Genomic DNA, 20,451 nt, shown 5'->3' with positions numbered 1-20,451 from the left:
CTTCAGCAGCAGCAGCTCAGGAGGGGACAGCCTGAGCTAATTGGCAGAACAGCTATTTAAAAGCGATCGCATTTAACTATGTTGTAGTCTTCCTTTTCCTCTTTAGCCTTCACCACTTTGGAGTTCACCCATTAATTACAGTGCAAATCCACTTATCTACTAAACATTTCTAGATAGAGATGCCCTTCAGGATGCAAGGATTAGAATTTCAGTTGCAGTGGACTGGATGGTTGCAAGGGAGTTAGGAGGAAGTAAACAAGGAAAGGAAATCTAGAAATGGCAGAGATCCATGTTTGTTTCTTTATTCGCTTAAATTGCACTACTTCTATTACAGAGCATGGTAAAAAAAAAAAAAAAATCCATTGTGTAGTTGTGTTTTTTTAGAGCTGTAATGATCTAAGGACATAAGTGTAATAACATCTGTAAGTGGAGGTAATACTCCATACCAGCTGGCATTCAGTCTATTTTTCTAGCTATAGTGGTTAACTCAATAAAAGATGATACCTCTACCTACAAGTCTTGTCCCAGAAAACTGACTGATGAGGATTAAAATATTTTAATTAATAACTTCCAAGCTAAAATCTCACATGAGATGTCCCAGCAGGAGAGCCAGAAAGCAGAATCAATGTACATGGCTTCCTTTCTTCCCTTTTTGCTGTCCTGGGCTAAGACGTACTGATTGCTCTAGTGCTACCACAGAGTCATCCTCCATGCCTCACCAAGGATGCCTTCCTTATGCAGTTGGTAGCAAGAAAGATGCTCTACACTTCTGCTATGTTTCTTAACCCTTTTTGAAATCAGTCTCACTGTCTCCATCTCTTTTTCTTCCTCCTTCTCACCTTCTCCCTATAGCTACTTTTTCTCTACCAGATGTTCCTGCTCCGGCAGGGGGATTGGACTAGATGATCTTTTGAGGTCCCTTCCAATCCCTGACATTCTGTGATTCTGTGATCCTCCCTCCAACTCCAGATCCCTCCTGCCACATCATCATTCATCCTCCACCCAAAATCCTCTACACTACCTCCTTTCACATATGGGATCCCCACCTCTCACTGGAAAAGTTTGGCAGCTCCGATTGTCTTCTCTGCAACACTTCATCTTTAATGCTGAGCACCTTCATCCCAAGAAAACCAAATGTAAGAGTACATTCCAGTTATTCCAGTCATTTGTCATAGTTCTGCCCCATAGTTGTGCCAGGCAGCAGAATAAATAACATGCATCTGTCACAAGAAGAGGTACAAACACACACTAGTATGTTCTGGAAGTCATCATTAAAAAAAAGTGCTCAAATCTGACGATACATAAAAAAGATCCTGGAGGGAACTGACAGCCCCAAAGCCTACATATTACTCGAGCAATTGCCTGCTACAACAGAGGTGGTAAAGCTTCTCTAGCTTGCAAGGGAATTGAGGATCCCTTACACTGAACTACAAAGAGAACCAGAAAATATGAGGTGTGAAAAGAATCATTTTATTAATCTACACAAAAAACAGTTCTCTGACAGTCTTTCAAGGACATTAATCTGACCATTGAAAACAGGAACAAGCAGTACTGAGCAGCTGGAAGAAAAGTATTTTGTTTGCCCAAACTACAAAAAAAAAATATCTAAACCTGCCCATTTCTCAGCCACAGCATGTCATGTTGGTTTAGGTTTTTACCCCTAGTCACCATCAGCTGGCAGTGCAAAACTGCTTTTTTGATGGCCACTGTCATTTTTCCATTGTTCCCTGAGGTCCAGATACACATCTATTTTTGGAGGAACAGTCCTCCAAGAATTTAAGGTCTTTGCAAAGGGCAGCCGGTGATATGCTGTACTCTTCTCATCCAAGAGCTTTGTTCAAGCAACAAAGCATTTAACTCCCTCTTGCCTCACATGTGCAGCTGTCTGTTGAAGAATCCCTGAATCTAAATAAAAAATGGAAGGGGAAGAAAACATCATTAAATCAAAAGGTAACTAATATATTCTGTGCCTTTATTATGACAATATATTTCCCAAGTTGGTTTTTTCAGCTAATTTAATGTCCTCTAAAGGCTACTCAAAAGATTTATACGATAGTGAGAACAGGGAAAGACCAGATTTAACATCACAGCTTTTAAATACAAAGATTTATCACAAAAAAATTTATCATAGTTTTAAATGATTGGTTGATCTGATAAGACAGCATTCAAAGCTGCAATTGAAAGCTATTGGAAATATTCATTATACAACCCATAACAATAATGGTAAGACTTGTGAAAGTTATTGGTATTGGCAGCATAGCACATAAAAGTCAAGAAAATGTCTAAGATAGATACATTTATTTCGTGTATAAAACTTTTGGCATTTGTTAGGGATTTACTAGGAATCCAATGTTTTGTTTTAGCTATCTTAAAAAATGTCATTCAAGCAGGTGTTAACAACTACTAACATGGAAATTATTAAAACAAGAGCAAACTGCAGAAGACCTGAAACTGTCACCTCCCTTTATCTCTCTTTCAGACCATCAGTTTGGAAGGTCTGGCTTTCATCCTGCCTTTCCTCATAGCCTTGTACAAGGTTATGTTCAAACTGGGGAAATTAGAAATCACCTCTAAGTCAAACAGTGCCTGAAATCTGCCCACAAATTGGTTCTCTTTGTCCAACCTAAATTTCATGGCCCACAGAATTACAGTATCATTCTTGCACAAGTGATCAAAAGTCAAGAGGAGTTCATCCAGGAAGGGATGGTTGTAAACTACATCAGCAGCCATAATGTAGTCAAAGTGACAGGAAGACCTAGGAAAGTTTTTTTCCAGATCAATTCCCCAAGATAATTCCTTAACATGAGGCTTGTGCTTGCACTTCAGCTTTGTATTTTGTAGAACGTTGTGCTGAAGGTTTCCCAGCAGTTCTGGTAAATCAGTGGCAGTCACAAGTGCACCTATGACAGCAAGAAAACAAACAATCTTTGAATATACTTCAAGACTTGAGTAAAAGCCCATTCACAAGAGCCAATGCACAAGGACCTGATTTTACTAGATAGCTCTAGTTGAGGGAAAACAGAACAACATAAATGCTCCAAATAACTCTTACCCCTTGTGCTTAAAATAAATATTTGGTTCCAAGTGGTTCTAATCTACAGATTGACATCTAAATGCAGCTAGGCATGGGTGGGAAGAAATCAGATGTTTACTGCATCTTGATATCACATTGGTTAAAAGTATAGTGAGCAACTAGGAATTGAAGAATACCAGTTACTGACTCCAAGAAGTCAGCATGAAGATTAAGTGTTGTGTCAGATTCTTTCCTGTTCGCACAGGAAAAAGCTTTCTCAGACTATAGAAAGCTAAAATTCTGTTAAAATGCAGAAGTCGCCAATCTGGATTATTCTTGAGGAAGAATAGGCTACCATGAGAGAAAACACAACAGTGTCTGTAGCAGAAGAAAATCAAGTTGCTCATCAGTTGCTGAAAGAAAATGAGGAACACAAAGGGAAAGAAAGTGAGCTGGCAACCAAGAGCTCTTTGGTCATACCTACATCTGCCTTCACCTGGTTTCCATTAATATCCTGTGAGGCCACTAGTTTCTTATTTTGGTCCCCTTTTTAACATTCCTAATGACAACATCATCTACTGAGACGTCATTTATTGCATCAATGTTCTCACAGCTTTACAGAAAAATAAAAAAACAAAACAGGTTTCCAAACAAGGCTTTTGGAATTTCCTTTTTCTTGCTCTTCAAAGCTTTCAAACAATAGTCTTTTAGAAGAACTGAGCAACTTTCTTTGTCCTCTAGCATTCATCTGAGATATAGGCCCAAGAGCATAAGAGCAATGGCATGTACTCACCCAGTAAACTGGCTACTATGGAGACCAACCCAGTTCCAGCTCCAATTTCAATCACATTTTTGTCAACCAAGTTGTATTTTTTAGAATTAGTTTCCAAAAAATAACACAGAACAAGAGCCTGTAGGGGAGGGAACCCATGAACATACTGAACAAATAAATAAATAAAAAATAAATAAAAACAAATTTAAAAATCCCTTCACTAAATATGCATTGTAATTGAAAAACATGCAAAAAAAATTCTTGTTTCTTAAAAATTCATATCTGTTCAAATGAGCAATATTCATTCAAGTGTCGTCCCTGTAGGATCACAGTTCACTATGAGCTCTATAGGCTGGCAAAGTAAATGCCACAACAAGCCTCAATATAGACTTGCAAAGCGTCACAGCCAGAAGGAACAACTGCAATTATCTAATCTGTCACGGTGCATAACATGAGCTATGAAATTCCAGTCAGCAATTCCTGCTTATTACTGAACTTACTTCTGGTTGAGTTAAAATGTGTCCTTCACAAAGACATATTGATATAAGGTCTGCTTGTGAGAGAAAATCCACAACAACCCTTGTTAAACTCTTCCAATAGTTAATTATTTCTAAAAATAATTAATTACCATAATGATTCAAAATGGACCAATAGATTAACCCTTTTTCTTCCAGCTCAGTTTGTTAAGCCTAACAAACAAAGTCACAAAGAGCCCTCTACAACAGATTCCTTATATATATATGTATATATATGTATCTCCTTATATAAACTGTAATTAAGAAGCTTCTTCAGTTTTTCTGCCCTGTCTCGTACTGACCAGTGAGTTTTAGTTCACTGTTTAAATAGAAATTGCTAATTTTATTTCCCTGGCAAAGATAGTTTCCAGCTTGTCTTCCACATTTTTTCCCCTGACTTTGATAATTCTATAGTCTCCATTGACAAATACATATAATGGTCACCACATCTTCTAGCAATACAGATGACCGTTTGGAAAGACAAATAGTGCCTTAGTCTGGTGCAACAAAATTATGTTCTTAGTTTTGCTTTTAATCAATTAAAAAGTAGAAGGAAAGGAACAGGAGGATTTTTGACCCAATGTTAACATGCTAGAAATTCAAGCAAAGTTTTTGCTTTCTACCTCTTAAATCAAAGCAAAAGGAACAGAGTCTTTTATGCAAACACATGTATATCTTGTAATCAACAAAGCTTTGATATAGAAGTAAGTCTGTGAGCACCAGGACTAATTAAAGCCAGGTTCCTAAAGATGGTGTCTGATGTTTGACTGACATTTAAAAACACATTATAGTAAGATTTCCTGTTAGTTCCATATATCCCTATAATTTCTTCCCTCAGTGTTTTGCCATATTCTGTTGTAGAAACTGGATGGCAGAACCAAAATTTCTGTAGGTTAAATTAGGAAAACTTTGAAATCTGACTTCCTTTCCATTAAACATACGGAAACTTTAAGGAAAACAAAGTTTCTACCATCTCGATAAATTTTACTGGTATTTTTCAGAAGAGTTTGAATACTGCTGGACGAAACAGGAAGGGAGAACATGAAGAGACATAGACAGAAAGGTTGCCTTCCTTCCACAGCAAAACTGGCTAAATCCTTCCAGGAAAAATAAATAAATAAATAAATCAAGCTTGTCAGTAGAGTCCATGATTTTGTGAAAATAATTGGCTGTCAGCCAACCTTTCTTTGAAGACATGCACTGAGGCCACTAAGAGATATAGCAGAAATTACTTGTCCAGGTCTGCTAAGACAAGTAAAATTGTTTTGAGTTCAAAACAGCAGAGTATGCTAACTCAGCTGAACTAGGGCTGTACTTCTTAAAAATAGTACAATCCTAGGTGGTTGATACCACTGAGACAGAAATGAAGCCTCCTGGGTTTTAGTCCTCTCCATCTTATGTGGGGCCCTGGAGGTGATTCTGTTGCAGGGATGTTCTTTGAATGTATGAAGCGTCAATGGTGTATTGTGGCACCTCAGTGGACCACAGTGGTTTCTTTATTTCTGAATTATTTCAGAACAGTCAGCTGCATTGCACAGATTCAAAATCTTGAAGAAGGTTCTTTGTATGGTAGGCAGGTTGATGATTCTTATATCAAGAGCCAATGACAAGGGTTGTCTCCCACTAGATTTCTGGTTGCTTAAGAAACCAGAAGCTCCAGCTGGAGTTTTTCCCACTTCTGCATGTTTACAAGGTAAATTTGTTTCTCGCATGAGTAGGTTGAGTAGCTTCTATGAGTGCTAATACTTTGTGAGCTCATATCACAGCTGTTTCTGCAACCTGGTTCTGCCTGCTATACAGCCATCCGTGTTTCTAAAATGTACAGAAATATGATCACCATAAGACTGCCATATTTCCTTCAAAATATGCTTGGCCAATAGGATCAAAAGTTACTGGTAGGTGCGGAGGGGACAAGGGATCAAACATCTTGTGTGATAGGGTCACAAACGAGTTACCATTTGAGCTTTGAGAATCAAGAAGCAATATGAAGCCAGGCTAAATTCATGTTTGGGATTTACAGAACAGAAACAGAGAAACACAGAATGTTTACCTTGGGTATGACATACAACAAAACATATTTATCATGCAAAAGAAATTAGAAGTGCTAGAAGACTCAAAAACTGAAATATAATAATACTGCATAAAACTGAAATATAATAATACTGCATAAATATTGTACCGATGGCCAGACGACTGCTCCGTAGCAATCAGTGGCTTCTGTAATTCTTATCTCATGGCCAGCGAAGTGAAAGCCTTCCCAGGCCTTATAAGTTATAAAAGCAGGAAAAAAACGTCTTCTCATGATTTCTGCAACTATCTGTTCATCTTCTTTTTCCCCTGGAAGCAAAAGTATAAAAGGTCAAACAAGCTGAGTGGACTGATAATGAAACTACAAATTTATATTGAAAAGCTGATTTGGAAGCAAGAATATGAATTACATCTATGAATAAAAATACATTTCACCATTAATGGCTTGCATGACTCATGGGAAATCTCCTGAATTCTAACAGAGGTTTTCAGTTCATGACTAAATAATTTCTTTCCTGTTTTGCTGAAGAAGCCAAGTTCATAAAAACGAAAGGAGGGGAATGTTACCATATATTTCTTTCCATTTCATCGATCTAAAGGAAATTTCTTCACTTCTTTTTCCCTTCAAGAACAGCTGCCATAGTATAGACATTCATGATCTTACATGCCTGGATTTTTTTATTATTTTCCATATCCTTTTACTGTTCACTTTCCCCACATTACAGTTCTTTTTGACAGTAAACAAAAGGAGCCACATTGTCATTTATAAGTCTGTCACAAAACTTGTGAAACAGATCCTAGCAACCCAAATTATGACAGACAGGAGCGCAAGCACTAGTGTTGTCAGGAAAGCTTATCCACCCACCCCAACAGAGCCCTGTCAGAGGGATTCTTTCCAGTTGGCTTGATATCCTGAATGCCATCCCTGTTGCTAAGCGAAGGATATTTATGATAGCTAACATAATCCGGATAACTCTTCTAACAAGAGAGGATTCATTCTTTTTTAACTGAATACCAAGCCAGCTTCAGTTTTTGCCATCATCACACAAAGATGAACTACAATATTACCAAAAAAAAATATTAAAAAATAAATATATATATATATATATATAAAAAATGTAAATTAAGCTTCCAAGAGCACTTTCTTAGCAACGTCTAGAATCATTCCAAGTTTTCACAGGAAATTTACTTTCACAGCCAACTATGACCTCTTGGCAAATTCACTAAAGCAAAACATGTTTACAAGCTACACCTCCTGGAGAGTGAGCTAGAGATTTAGATAACTGGGTTACCATCTTGTCCAAAGTAGAGTTTCTGTATCAAGCCTGCAGTTACAATCAAAATCACAGATATCAAGATCAGTATCTGCACAGAAACTGCAGGCCCAATGACTATTAAAGATTAAAACATTTATACTTTCATCATCATAATACACATTGTTCTATGGAAGATTCTTCACATTTTTCCCCCTTCAAGTCGCTGCAGTCACAGGACATGATGACCTCAAGTGTTGACATTCAGTCTGCCATATGCCTCAGTATTTTTATTGCCATAACCTATTGACAAAGTCTCTCTCCCTTCCTTGTGACAGAAGGAACAAAAGAAGGGGTGAACAAAGAAAGTGATGATACCAAACAAAAACACATCAGGAAGATGTTCAAGCTTGTAAACCAATGCTGTTTGTAACTCGACTTGCTCTGAGCATCAGAGGAAACTAGAGAATAGGGACAAACAAGGATGAAAAGGCAAAAATGGTCATGTTTAATCTTAGTATGTTGATGCTAAGACATAATCTGAAATTCAAGCAAACAAAAAATCACACGAACAAACAAACAAAACTAACCAACCCACATTGCTCAAAGAATTTATTGGGTGGTGGAACCCTAATCATGGGACAGAGCAAAATTAAAAAGAGCATAATGCATATACTACTGAAAAAAATATAAACAGTATAATTTTATAAAGGTAATTGAAACTATATTTTAGACATTAGAAAATAAGTAGCATGTGGCAAAGTCATTACATCTTCTGCAAGTCTCAAATGTTGAGAGAAAACACATGCATCATTGTGCCTGCTAACAGGGAACTCTGCACAAACATGAGTTAAGTGTCAGGGAAATGCTACTCTGGGGCAAAATTAATCTTTTCTTATGAAAGAATTAATATGAAGCTGTCTTATTACACAGATCATAAGTGTACTTAATTAATCATCTCATTTCCAGGCATACCATATATTGCCTGCTTTTAATATTCTCCAATTGCTTAGAGCAGTGATCTTGTTCTGTGATCACTACTAGCAGTGGAAGTAAAAAGCTATTCCTTCTATTACTTCCAATTACAACTATTTTTCTTGATTCTTCCTCCCTTGACATCTGTTTTGGATTCAATTTTGCTGAGAAGCCATAACTTGTTAAGTCTTAACATATAAAGTTTCTGCCAGAAGATCTATAAAACTTTAGCAGTATTACAGCTACCCCTCTAGTGATCAATAAACATTTCCCACCTATTCCCTACGTTATCAGCAATATTTCTACTTAAGCCTTGCAGAGCACCTACACTAACAGAGTTTTCAGACCACTGCTCCCTATCTGAGCTAAACTGTCCACATCCCTGAAAGAAGAATCCAAAATCTGCTAATTAAAAATACTGCTTAAATCTTCGTCAATCTTACCCCTTTAGTGATCCCCCAAGTGGGTCATCTGGAGAAGTTCACATAATTTTTATATATTTTTGTCTTTCCCTTAGGAAGATATTACTATTGTGGAGAATCAGAAAGAGTATTTGTTTCATCAGAGACATCATGTGGTAGACAGGCTTCAAAATTCTAATGAGAAATTTTATCAGGACCAGGATGCTAATGATTCTAATGAAAAGTGCTGACAAAATAAGGAGTACATACTTTTAAACAGACCTGCTTACTTACCTACAAGTTTCCATACTGCAAAAGGCACCCTTATTTTCCACTTTATAACTTTCAGAATAACTGAGCTCTTTATGGGACTGCACAAAAGGAAAGAAGTTATTTTTTCTGTAACCGCCTGCAGAGCAGTCAAAACAGAAAAATAACAAAGTAGTGGGAAATCTTTCAAGCAACAAGAAAATTGTTAGCAGAGTAAGGAAAATCTGAGTGAGATTAAGTCTTTTAACATCTGCAAACATTACATTACTGATACTTTGGTCAAACTAGTTTCTTGATAATAGATGTAAAAAGCTGATAGGAAGTTACTCTCTTGGGAGTGTTTATCTCTCTGTTAGTCCATATCCTCTTGTTCAGGAAGAAAAATTGTTAAAACTATGACTCAATGAATGTATTTTAATGATTTTAATGACATTTTAAGAAAACAAGAGCTGATTCATCAGTAGAATAGGGTCAGACAAGAAAAGAAGTGACCTGACTGACCTGGCTTTCAATTCTTCTAAGAATGGAAACACATAATGGTTCTCATCCGCCTCTACTCCGCCCTGGTGAGGCCACATCTGGAGGACTGTGTCCAGTTCTCAGTCCCCAGTTTAAGAAGGATGAGGAATTTCTGGAGGCAGTCCAGTGGTGGGCTACAAAGATGATTAGGGGCCTAGAGTATCTTTCCTATGAAAACAGACTGAGAGAGCTGGGGCTGTTCAGCCTTGAGAAGAGAAGGCTGAGAGGGGATCTCATCAATGTTTATAAATATCTCAAGGGTGAAGGGTGTCAAGAGGATGGAACCAGACTCCTTTCAGTGGTGCCCAACGATAGGATGAGGGGCAATGGGCACAGACTGAAGCACAAGAGGTTCCATCTGAATATGAGGAGAAACTTCTTTACTTTGAGGGTGTCACAGCCATGGAACAGTCTGCCCAGAGAGGTTGTGGAGTCTCCTTCTCTGGAGACATTCAAAACCCACCTGGACACACTACTGTGCGATCTGCTCTGGGTGAACCTGCTTTAGCAGTTGAGTTGGACTAGATGATCTCCAGAGGTCCCTTCTAACCCCAACCATTCTGTGATTGCCAGCAATACTACTCAATCACCCATACTAAACTGTAAGAACTTGAAAGTCTGCTAGAACTGGTTTGGTTCCTCCCTTTCTCATTTGCCTGGGTTTGAACTGGCAGGTTTGCCCTCACTCCTCTTCCATGATTTGGAGAGGCATGGAGGTGGTATGTACATAGAATGAATTTCCTCAGTCTGTTCATCTCTTTGCATGAGCAGGTATACATAGAAACCACTGGAATTTCAGGTGCTAGAACTTTATTTATATTAAGATGAGATAGTCTCATCCTGTTCAGGTAACATATAGAAACTGAAGTAATTTTTGTTAGTGAAACAGACAGCTCATCTTTGGCCTTGAACTTGGGTTCACAAAGTTCTCATGTATAGATGCCCCAAGTTGTTCTTGAAACAGAATTTGAGTGTCTTTAAGTTTCTTAAAACTTTCTGCCTACTATATTAATTTCTTATAGCATTCTTTGAAATATTTCAGGTATTGTTTTTCATAAAAGTCTGATGTCTTTGGAGCATGTTCTTTGAAACTCCTTGATTTTAAGTTAATGTCGGGGCTGAGGGAGAAAAGTCGCATACTGCTGACACACCTTGCACTATATCAACCACATCATTAAGAAAACACCAAAAACATCATTCTCAAAGACAAAGCAATCATCATTATTACAACTGAAATGAGAATATAGTTTTCCAAAGAGACATACTATATCACATGGAAGACTGGAGTTGTGAAGTCAGTGACATATTAGTTAGAGAAATGCATGTCAGGCTGCAAAACCTTGTGTAGGGAACCAGAGGATTTTGCTGACACATTCAAATGTCAAATGAAAAGTTTTATACTAGAACAAAACCTAAAGAAACAAAAGCAGGTGAGTTCTGCTGAGACAGAGTTGGAAAAGTCCTTAAGTGGTGAAGGGAAAGCAAGAGAAAGACCAGGTCAGAATGGAACAAGTTTCAAACTGCACCATCTTTCCCTTTAACAATGAAGCAAATCACACCTTAGGCTAGCTTTATCTGCACACTTTTTGCCTGAAATGAGTAGAAATTGTACCTCTGTTTGGAAATGTGCTACATGATCAGCTGTTCCCTTTACACCAATTGTCCCATAAAAGCACGCTTGGGAATATACAGCTCCATTGGGAGACAGTAACCTTAAAATTCAGTTGTGTATCTTCCACCAGTTGATAGCATATATTAAATCTCTTACTGCATAACTAATGATACTGCCTACAGTAGTGCATTCTCCACTGAATAAAAAGGGAACAGAGACAGGCACTGCTAAACAGCACTTCAAATGCAGGAAAAGCAGTAAAGACAAGGGTCCTGAATAAAAATAATATTAAAAAAAAAAATAGATTCCACTGTCTAAATACCTGAATGAAAACATGGCTAAAAAATGAAGTAAATGATCCTTCCACGTAAAAGCTGTGAAGAATATACTAACAGTCAATATCTCCATTTTAAGACTCATTCACACAGAGAAACAAAACATCCTCCAAGTACTTTGTGCTAATGGATTAGGACAGCATTAATTTTGAAATAATAGTTTCATATGATGATTCATCAAAGTAACCTACAAGGGGAAAAGTACAGATTAGTCTCAAGTGTTGGCCTGACCTTACTTAATCTCTTGAGGTCAAATTGTGTCACAGCTCAAGGTGACAAGGAAATAAGACACAGCTGTCTTCTGCATCTCTCCTGCTTTGATGGATCTTCTCCAACTGGCAAAAAGAATGAAATTCAAGCCTTCAGCATGAACTTGACCTGACAAAGTTCAACCCTACAGCAACATATTCTCCCTTCTTCAAAGCAGTGTACTCTCACCTGTAGAGTTTACATTTTAAATATACCATTTAGAGTTGTACTTAAAAATACTTTAAGCACCATGTATCAACAGCTGTGAAGATGTACATGGTTCCTCTAAGACTTCTCAGCGATTTCCTCTGAGTTTGATGAACACAGGAGGACTACCTCTGCTGATATTACTGATTAAGTAATGCACAAAAGTTCCAAGAATACATAATAGTCAGCACTCTTCAGACATGCCCACTTTGGACACATGGAAATGGAGTCATCCAAAGTGAAAATTCAAGACATATTTTATATATATAACATATACATAATAGATATAAGATACATTCCACATATATAGTTATGTATTTATCTCAGTGTCAGGAAGACACCCATAGAAAGATCAGAAAGGAATCTTCTCTAGTTGCACCTGCTTTAGCAGGTGGGTTGGACTAGATGACCTCCAAGGAGAGGTCACTTCCAACCCCAGCCACTCTGTGATTTTGTGGAATAGATCTGTACCTAGCTCTGTACCTGTAAGAGATGACTGGAGAGGAGTTTAAATACTGTGCTGATGGAAATTCTCAAAAGGTAGCCTTGTGAATCAATATGGGTATTTTCAATGGTTCAGAAGATCTTTACCTCAAATCTACATTAGGTCACATTTCTAAGGGACTCTGAAGTCTCATGATTTTTTTATGAGCTACTGACATCTCAGGATCAGAGCCCTGGTCTTGCAAGCATTACAGATAGCTCCATGGAAACATAAACAATCCTGAATCACAGACTAGTCCCCAAATTCCAGGTCGAATCACTGTAGTATCTTTATTTCATTCCACCTATTTCTATTTCATTCTGTTCCATTACAGCTTAAGGATCCTTAAAGGACAGGGTTAGGAGGGAAATCTAATCATGCCCTTGACTTTCCAGAAGTCAGATGTAACCTACACCTTTCTAAGAATATAAAGCAAAGCTCTGTTCCAGTACTTATCTAAACTACACTATTAATTTTTCCTTACTTCATCCCTACCTACAAAAAGGGAAACTATCATGTAACTCACTGTAGGCATTCCAGTACATTCATTACAAGCTCAACCTGCTGAACCAATGGCAATGATGGGGTATATTATATTGATTAACCTGAGATACGACGTCAAGGTTATATAATGCTTGAAACCTTATACTTTGAAATGCAGAAATACAGAACTGCCACCCAAGGGCAGCCTCTTCTCCGCCAAGAGACAAGATGCAATTAGCTCAGAGACAAGAACAGGAGAGGGGTGTATGCTCACAGTATTCAGTCTATGTATTTACCAGGCTTAAGAGGGGCATTTTCAATTTGAAATTCACACCAGTGATATCCCAGCCCCATCCAAGTGACAGGTCATCCAAAACCATTAGAAGGATGAAAATAGAACTACCACAGTCAGATTTTCTTGTGAACACAGACTGAATTAAAATAGGTCAGGTACTTCCCTTGTTACTTTGTCATGGTTCTCTGGCATTGAAAACATCTTCAGGTGTAGCCACTGACTAGTCTAATCTTTCATATCTCTTACCTTGCCCGGTCAAGAGGGCTTTATGCCATTCAAAGCTCTTATTTCCCTGTAATGACATTCCAGACCACGCCAAGTACCACAGCCAGCATAACAGAAGGGACTCAACAAAACACCTGCCAATTTTCCCCTACCAATAATTCTGGATTTCTAAAATATTTCTTTGAGGAAAGGACCTGAAAGCAACCTAACACCACCAATCCATGCAAACATACCAACTTTCTCATGTGGCAGTTGAGAAATATTTTATTTATTGTTGAAATGCAGCTACTGCAAAGTGAAAAGAAGTGAAAACAGAAAAGCTAGCCACATGGCTGAGAGGGAAGAATATGTTAGACTTCTCTAAAGACTTAATACATGCTTTGATTGTTTGAGTGTTGCCTCCGACTTCTGCTGTATCCATACACAAGTTTCCATTTGAGTTCAGTAATGTCTTCAGCAAAAGCAGGTCTACTTATTGTGGAGGGCAGAAAAGGGACAAACACATGTTAATTCAGATTTGTACAACAGATTTAGTGTAGTATTTGAATTCTGCCACTTTCAAACAAAAGAGCTCAGAGATAAGTTACTATAAGATAGCCAAGATCTAAATGCAGAGAAGAGGTATTTTTAGACTATTCTGATTTTCTATGAAGGTGAAGTTTAGCTCTAGTCACTCCTTAACTGGATTATATTCAAGTTTTACTCCATGCTACCTCTCTTAGTCTTTTTTGTTGTTGTTTGAAGACAGCTTCTTGCCTAACAGGAGTAGAATTTGAGTTCTGATATTTCAGGTCAAACCTGCAGTGAAGAAAAGGACATATAGGTAACTAATGGTGTGACTTCCATGAGTTGGGGGCAGGAGTGGAGTTTAATAATTTTGAGACAAGAGTTAACAGAAGAAGTTGGTTGGTTGGTTTTTGTTGTTTGAGGGATTTTTGGTTGGTTGGTTTGGGGTTTTTTGTTTGCTTGTTTTTGTTTTGTTTTTAAGATAGAAGCATCATTCAAAGCTAAGAGAATTTTTAAAATTAAAAAAAAAAAAAAGAGGAAGATGAAATAAGAGAATGCAGATGGCGGGAAGATATAGCAAAAGTGTCATTTATATATAGTATAAACAGGCTAATCTTTTAACCAACACCATTAATATCGAAGTCCACCATATAAAGAACGGTTCAGCAATTTACGTGCTCAAAAAATGGAGGAACTGGGTGCTGGATCTTCCTCAGAAGGATTGAAATTCAGAACTCACCTGAAGGGCAAGTTCCAGGTGCCCTACAGAACCAAGTGCTTCCATCCATCACTACCAGAGGTGGGCCATCAGGAAACCAGGACTGCAAGAATCATGACACAAGGACAACAAGCAAAGAAAAGCCCACCTCTCAACTGCATACTCAGGTCTGAAGAGGCAGGCATGGGCTCCACACTCTGGTTCCAGGACTTTTTTTCACTTTTTTATATAAAGTGTTTGAAATTAATGGAAAAGTGTCAGTGAGGAAAGGAGTGAAAAAGATAAGTGTCTTTAGAAGTAACCCAGAAAATCAGAATGAGACACTAAGTCACTCCCTCTTCCCAGTTGAATATCTGAACTTCTAAGTTACAGGATTAGGCTGCTTCTCACTTGCCTCCATTCCAACTGTGTCCCATTTAGGGCACCTTTCTGGACTTCACTCAGACACTTGAAATGATGGCAGGAATTGCCACCAATTAGGACATCTGTCAGGCAGGGTGAGCAGAAGGAGTGTGTCCCTTCTAAAATGTCGGGAGATATGCGAAGGTTACCAGGTCAGCATTTTCTCAGATATTTATGGATTAAAAACTGAGCTCTGGCCAAGTGAAGTGAAACGATGGAGTCTCAAGGACAAGTGTGCCTTGCAAACTTGTTCTCCCCCTTTTGTCTCAGAGGTAAAATTATTCTGGGGTAAATTTAAATAGTGTAACTGTGGTAAAGTAATTAGTATCCCAAGAAATGAAGATGGGAGTGGCAGAATTTGATCTCAGTAAAGTTTAGCCAAGGATAGTTAAAGCTAATGATGAAGAGAAATCATGAAAGGAAAGAAACATCTAACAATGCACATGGGATGAAGAACTTATTGGATAATGACACCAGAGGAAAGATCAGACCAGATAAGGACCTACCTGTAAGCTGAGAGACAGTAGTAATGGGAATTATGAACAAGAATAAGGAGTTTTAACCTGTACAACTTGTGACAAGCCAATTAAGAAGGAAAGGGAAAAGGCACCAAATATAAAGAGCTCAGACTGGAACTTGCAGAGAAACTGAACTATAATAAAGAACCCTGAGAAACAGAGATTGAGATGGGGTAGGGGAAGTTAATGAAATGGGAATGGGGAAGGCAGTAGAGGAAAAGGATGAGAACAAGGAAGGCATAGGCTCAGAGTGATCGAGCAGGTAAGTCTCCATGCAGCAGGTTCAGCACTATTCACCTCCAGAACCTGTTGTGGAATTTAATACGCCAAAGCCTGGTGTCAGATTAAACTGTGAAGTTACGCCATTTCCCATTCATGACCCCTCAATCCTCTTAAACTAGTGTTTCTAGACATGGAAGAGAACCACCTGCTATTGCTTTCAAAACAGTTACTTTGTCAGCTAAGTGAAATATTCCTGCATTTGATCTTAAGATTCTTCTCTACCAGCTAATTTTGCATACATCAAAATAATGTCCCAGAACTCAATTTATTTTCACAATCCAAAAGCTAAAGAAACTACATGCAGACTCACTCCTCCTCACCCCGAATCCTGCACGAAGACAGTATCAATGTTAGAGAACCAAGCTTGCAGAAGCATTAAAATGCCTGTACAACTTCACCTTGGTCCTCAGGTACTACAGGTTACATAATGGCAGTGATCAATGTTTCAGTCTTTAGTAGTTCTATGTTTAATATTTATATTTTTAGATATTTCTTTGCTCAACAATCATGTTTCATCGCGTAGGATCAACTTGAGCTCTTTGTTCAAGGTAGCATTACACAACAGGGAAGGGAATTGCATTAAAGAAAATTTCCCAACCAAGGCACTTGGACAGTGCTTTGTGGAATAGCAATCTCAACCAATCCCTACCGGTCATCTTCTTGTGCAATATCAGTTTTCCAGACATGGTCATCAGTTTAGGGTACTTAAAAGTATTTGAAATCAAAATAACAAACATAAACCATATTTGTTTCTATAAGCAAATAATTAGTTTTAGTGTTGCAGTCATGCCCAAAGCTCCACCTTGCCTTTCTGAACATAGAGCAAAGTGAAATCAGAAGCCCAAAAGCCTGGCTCTACATGGGCCAAGACTCAGCTGAGAATTTAAATAAAAATATTCTGGAGAAAACAAAACAAAACAAAAACAAAAAGCAAACAAACAAACAAAACCAAAAAACAACCCACAAACCAAAAAAAACACATCATCTTCTTTTGCATTCAGATGTAGAATGTAACTAGACCCCATTCCAAAACACCATATGCACTTGACCTAAAACTCTGTCTGTCTCTAAAAAGGAGTTTGCTCCTGATGCTTTAGGATCTGCTCCTCTGCTCTGGTGAGACCCCACCTGGTGTCCTATGTCCAGCTCTGGAGCCCTCAGCACAGGAAAGACATGGACCTGTTGGAGAGGGGCCAGAGGAGGCCACAGAAATGATCAGAGGGTGGAACAGCTCTGCTGTGAGGACAGGCTGAGAGAGTTGGGGTTGTTCAGCCTGGAGAAGAGAAGGCTCCGGGGAGACCTTATTGCAGACTTTCAGTGCTTAAAAGGGGTCCGTAAGAAAGATGGGGACAGACTTTTTAGCAGGGCCTGCTGTGACAGGTTTTAAACTAAAGGAGGGGAGATTCAGGCTTGACATGAGGAAGAAGTTTTTTTAAAAGAGGGTGGTGAAACACTGTCCCAGGTTGCCCAGAGAGGTGGTAGATGCCCCATCCCTGGAGACATTCCAGGACAGGCTGGATGGGGCTCTGAGCAACCTGATCTAGTTGCAGATGTCCCTGCTTATTGCACTAGGTGACCGTCAAAGGTCCTTTCCAACCCAAACTATTCTATGAACTAGAAAGATACACAGCCATAAACTTGCTTAAGAGAAAAAGCTTCCAGCAGCCCCTGAAGTTATTTGAAAATTAGGTTTCAGGCTCTCTAGACAGAAGTCAATCTTGTAATAACCGATTCTCCCTAATTGATTTCCTAAAAACAGACATCTCCTGAATAGCTTGATCATAGTCACAGCTTCATTCCCTGGAACCAGTCGCAGGCAAGATGCCAGGCACTGGTAGGAAACTGCTGGGACCAGAGTCTGCTGGCACAGCATATACTGACTGCATGGCTGGAATACCATAACAGCGCTATCTGTTGCATTTTCTGTACAAATCCCATAAACAAAATTCTTCAGAAAAATTAATGAGAAGATTGCTCATTGTCAGCAAGACACTTCGTTCCTTATACTTAACAATACTTCTAAGTGCAACAAGAAAACGTACTGAAATAAGAAATATTTTACCTTCTGGTCTTTCCAATTTTCTTATGAGTTCATTTTGTAGATGGTTATGTTGTGAAGATGTCAAATCCATACTGTGCCACAAAACCTCGGACAGAGAAATACAAGCCTGTCTGAATAAAATGATTTTGTTTCTTTTTCCTTCACAAAAAGATTATAATTACTTTTACATGTATTATGCTGTAACTTACTTCTACTGGTAATAAAGACATGTAGATATAAATGTCAATACTCAAAGCATAAAAGAACCAATTCAACTGTTCTACTCTCAAAGAGGTGAAAAAGTGAGTAGATTTAAAAAAAAAAAAAAAAGAAAAAAAAAGCAGCTCTGATAAATGTTTCATTCTATTTTATGAAATATTAAAATTAGAATCAATTCAAATCAGGGTCAGTAGGCTTACTGATGATTGAAAGGAAAGGTAGCAACAAATGTCTGAAAGAAGAAAAATTGCACAAAAAAGGATCTAATCTTGATTGGCTTGGAAGGGAAGGAAATGATCTATTAGTAAAAGTTGTAGGTAAGAATAAGTAGGAAGCAGGATCTATAGACATCATGCAGAACAGAATGTGTATGTGCCTATATAATCAGGCACAGAACATGCAGACTTTGGAGAAAAAAGTAATGGGAAAAGTATGACAGAGGACAACACAATTTTCAACTATCTGCAGAAAAGCAGGCAGACAACCAATAGTCTCCAACTCTTGATATTTTACAATTAGAAAAATACAGAGTTCATAGGAAAAAAAAAAAAAAATCAGTGCTCTGATAATTTTTAAAACATTTGTACTTTTTATGGAAATTTGACTAATTTTTGCAGGAGTGGTTATAGGCAACAAACAGTTAATCTACTGAGGGCTAAAAACCCAATAGGGATGCAAGTAAATAAGGTAGTGGGTAAAGAAGTATCTATTAAAAAAAAAAAAAATCAAATTAAAACTGCTGAATATCAAGAAAACTTCCTCAAAGTGCAAAGCCTTGGGCAGGTTTCCCTCTCAAGGCTTCAGGTGAAAGAGGACAGTGCAGAAAAGCCCTGTCTTGCTGAGACAAGATGCACCCTACACTCTACTGAGTTCCCCCTGCAAAAGGCACAAGGGTGTGATGTGTAACCTCATCACCACAGTGCCAGCAGTCATTAACCTGCTGGAAGGTGGAAAATAACTTAGGGGGCTTCTACATATCACTGTAACTTGTAGAACAAAAATACTGCTCTTAGGTTTATGCCTATGTGTAAGCTTAGCAATAGCAATACCTTCACGTGGGGAACAGAAGAGAGATTCAGTGGGATTCAAAGTCTTTGTATGCATCTTCAGAATAATAAGCAGCATTAGAAACTACTGGGACATTAAGCAGTAAGTGTTATACACATCCATCAGCTTGTCATCTACCTCAGAAGTATAAAAAAGACAAATTTTCTTCCCATTAGAAGATTAAAAGAATGGGTTAATAATCAGTTCCCTTGCATTCTGAAGGACAAGCAACGTTGCACTATAAAATCACCCTAAAAGGAAAAAACTTAGTATTCTGTGGTCTCTCACATTTTTTTCTCTGTAAAAATAGCCTTTGAGGTACACTGAACCACACAACAACCTGTCTGACTTAAGCACACCAAGTCAGGAGTACTGCAAGCAACCAAACAGCACAGAAAAAGCTCAGATGCTGAGTTATGCTGCTTAAAGTAAATAATACAAAGTAATTTTTAGTGAAAGACAAGAGAGAAGTGAAATACCATTGGCATCTATGTTTCACCGACATTACCTGAACGTGCTGCAGCTTTCCAAAGACAGCAGGCGAAGAGAAAAGTCCTTATTTGCCCGGTGGTTTCTCTCACAGGCAGACGCCTGCTCTGAAGCCAACATCCCCACACCAGCAGCGCTAATAAATCCCGACAGCTGCAGCACCGGCACAAAGCGGGCACCGCACCCCCCGCCCTGACGTCAGGCGGCGGATTTCGTAACAGCCACGGGCGCCCACGCAAGGGAGCGCCAACCTACGAAGGGACCGAGTTTGGGGGATTTTTTAACAATAATTAGATGGTGGCACTGGATTAGTAACCACTCACTGTTACTAAAAAGTAAACAAAGAGCCAATAGTCATTGTTCAGAGTGAAAGGGGTCTTCCAGTTTGCAAAGGGGCAGGGGCGCGGGTGTGACAGGAACCTATAAATGCACAATGAAATGCAGAACTGTAAGAAGGAACGCGCCCCCCCAAATCCTAGCCCACTTTACAGCCAAATATTGAGGAGTCAGCTGTCAACATGCATAATTACACATGTACCCCTCCTCTTTTGCACGTATGGAGATGTGCATTTTCTCAACAGAACAGGAACAA

At 38.5% G+C, this 20,451-nt stretch overlaps 1 protein-coding gene across 5 annotated transcripts; it reads right to left on the bottom strand.

Annotated features, from left to right (window-relative positions):
* Positions 1-1,449: 1,449 nt before the first annotated feature.
* LOC102091826 (protein-lysine methyltransferase METTL21E) lies at positions 1,450-20,061 on the bottom strand. Of its 5 annotated transcripts, none has more exons than XM_005509984.3 (5): positions 19,879-20,061; positions 18,126-18,235; positions 6,480-6,637; positions 3,807-3,924; positions 1,450-2,900 (listed from the first exon to the last, which is right to left on the bottom strand). In XM_005509984.3, the coding sequence occupies exons 1-5, from the start codon at positions 19,977-19,979 to the stop codon at positions 2,476-2,478; spliced, it is 912 nt and encodes a 303-aa protein (XP_005510041.1). In that variant the 5' UTR covers positions 19,980-20,061; the 3' UTR covers positions 1,450-2,475. The 5 variants fall into 5 exon arrangements, with proteins under 5 accessions (XP_005510041.1, XP_021153488.1, XP_005510042.1 ...); XM_021297813.2 differs by having other exon boundaries at positions 18,126-18,210; positions 19,879-20,051; XM_005509985.3 differs by having other exon boundaries at positions 18,126-18,231; positions 19,879-20,048.
* Between the last annotated feature and the right edge of the window lie 390 nt (positions 20,062-20,451).

Source organism: Columba livia, chromosome 1 (genome assembly GCF_036013475.1).
Source record: "Columba livia isolate bColLiv1 breed racing homer chromosome 1, bColLiv1.pat.W.v2, whole genome shotgun sequence".
NCBI lineage: Eukaryota > Metazoa > Chordata > Aves > Columbiformes > Columbidae > Columba > Columba livia.
Note: the sequence above shows the minus strand (reverse complement) of the source record. Positions and strands in the feature narration are given on the sequence as shown.

What these genes read in the sequence shown, in the direction of transcription:
- LOC102091826 (XM_005509984.3), bottom strand. Translation starts at nt 19,979, where the DNA reads ATGTTGGCTTCAGAGCAGGCGTCTGCCTGTGAGAGAAACCACCGGGCA. An exon ending in AAAATTGGAAAGACCAGAAG is followed by an intron (nt 6,638 to 18,125) that starts GTAAAATATTTC and finishes TTTTGCTTCCAG; the next exon opens with GGGAAAAAGAAGATGAACAG. An exon ending in GAGCAGTCGTCTGGCCATCG is followed by an intron (nt 3,925 to 6,479) that starts GTACAATATTTA and finishes CCTCCCCTACAG; the next exon opens with GCTCTTGTTCTGTGTTATTT.